The sequence below is a fragment of the Antrostomus carolinensis genome, unplaced genomic scaffold, assembly GCF_000700745.2.
Source record: "Antrostomus carolinensis isolate BGI_N321 unplaced genomic scaffold, ASM70074v2 scaffold45873, whole genome shotgun sequence".
In the NCBI taxonomy this organism is placed as follows: Eukaryota; Metazoa; Chordata; class Aves; order Caprimulgiformes; family Caprimulgidae; genus Antrostomus; species Antrostomus carolinensis.
In genome coordinates, this window is record NW_010308130.1 from 15,271 (window position 1) to 16,775 (window position 1,505).

Here is a 1,505-nt window from a genome sequence, read left to right on the forward strand (position 1 = left end):
TGCTGCTGTTTCAGCAGACTATGTGTTTTGTCCATTATTGCTGAAATTAAAGTGAAAACTCTGCAATCCAAGACTGGGGCTGTGGGAGATAAAGGCTGAGGAGAGGCTCCAAACTGCCTTTTGGGTTTCCTGCTGGTTTTTGCTAATGTAAATTAACTGAAATCTGGCAGAAATTTTGCTGGACGTAGGTGTTGAGCCCTTTACTCTTGTGTCATGCAGATGTGGCTGAACTGCCTTCAGATGAGGAAGGGGGGACACTTATTGCCAGGAAGGTGGGGGAAGCTGTGCAGAACACTCTTGGAGCAGTGGTAACAGCCATGGACATTCCCTTAGGTGAGCTCTATTTTCTGATGGATTTTTTTTTTGTCTAGAGGCATTTTTGTTTTCACAGAGCAAAACTTCTGATTAAACTTCAAGAGTTTGTGTGACAGGCTGGCATCTCTGCTATGATACCACTGTTGGTTGAGAGTTCTACAGCCCCCTGCACCTCTCTCGCTTTCTGCAGTTCATACCTTCTCTATTCTCCCTGTTGTGCAAATTTGTGTGCACCAAGCTGTAATTCATGCTCCCCTGATGCATTGCTGCAGTGATCTGCCAGCTGGAGTTCCCTAAAGACTGTCCAATTAGGAAGCATTTTATCAGGTTTGGTTTTCTTCCAGAGATGCTGAGTGCCTTTTAAGTGCGTGCATGGATACTGCTGGCACTTGGTACTTCTGCAAGGGAGGGCTGAGAAGCTGTCCAGGTTGGTAATGATGGGAAAGTAGTCAATAATGTGATCTTTAATGGTGAGTTTAGTACAGTGAAAATTTGCTGCTCTTTTGTGTGCAGTTCAGGTATGTCAGCAAACACTTTGAATCTTCTGCTGTTGGGCCTGACTTCCTACTCATTGAGCAGATCATCATTCTACTGCTTTGCCTACAGCATGTCCTGCCATCACCCTTGTGGGTGTTTGTTGACTGACTCAATGAAAGGAAGAATAAATCCCTTTCTCAATTCAGACAGTACACACATTTCTGAATGTTTGACTGTTTTTTTTGGCCACAGCTGAAACTGAAGGTAGGAAAAAGCAAGTGTCTCAAGCTCTGGAAGAGTCTGAGTAAGGGAAGATGCCACCATTTAAGGAGAAACAATCTGTCCATTTGAAGAGAGGCAGAATGTGGGAGAATGGCCTAAATGGCTACCTGTTGCACTGAAGTATTCTGTCAGTCGGTCTTCCTCCTCTTGATGACAGTGGTCTGAGTTGCAGTGTGTGAGTTCTTCCACTGCAGTACATTCTTGACATGCTCATGTTCACAGATTATTTTCTTCTCCCTCTTTCTCATCCCCCCACCCCACTTCCTCCATAGGTCTGGTAAAAGATGCTGCCCGACCTGCATACTGGGTACCAGACCATGAAATCCTGCACTGCCACAACTGCCGGAAGGAATTCAGCATCAAACTCTCCAAACACCACTGTCGGGCCTGTGGCCAGGGATTCTGTGACGAATGCTCACACGACCGCAGAG

The 1,505-nt window shown here is 45.8% G+C and overlaps 1 protein-coding gene across 1 annotated transcript in view; it reads left to right on the plus strand.

The window, feature by feature from the left end:
• The window catches only part of ZFYVE1 (zinc finger FYVE-type containing 1), a 13,533-nt gene that overhangs the window by 9,785 nt on the left and 2,243 nt on the right, over positions 1 to 1,505 (plus strand). Inside the window, exons 10-11 of the mRNA XM_010165666.2 lie at positions 220 to 333; positions 1,347 to 1,505. The exon at positions 1,347 to 1,505 is cut by the window's right edge and continues 2,243 nt beyond it. Of these exons, the coding sequence (XP_010163968.2) occupies positions 220 to 333; positions 1,347 to 1,505 (273 nt within the window). The remainder of the gene's footprint in view (positions 1 to 219; positions 334 to 1,346) is intronic.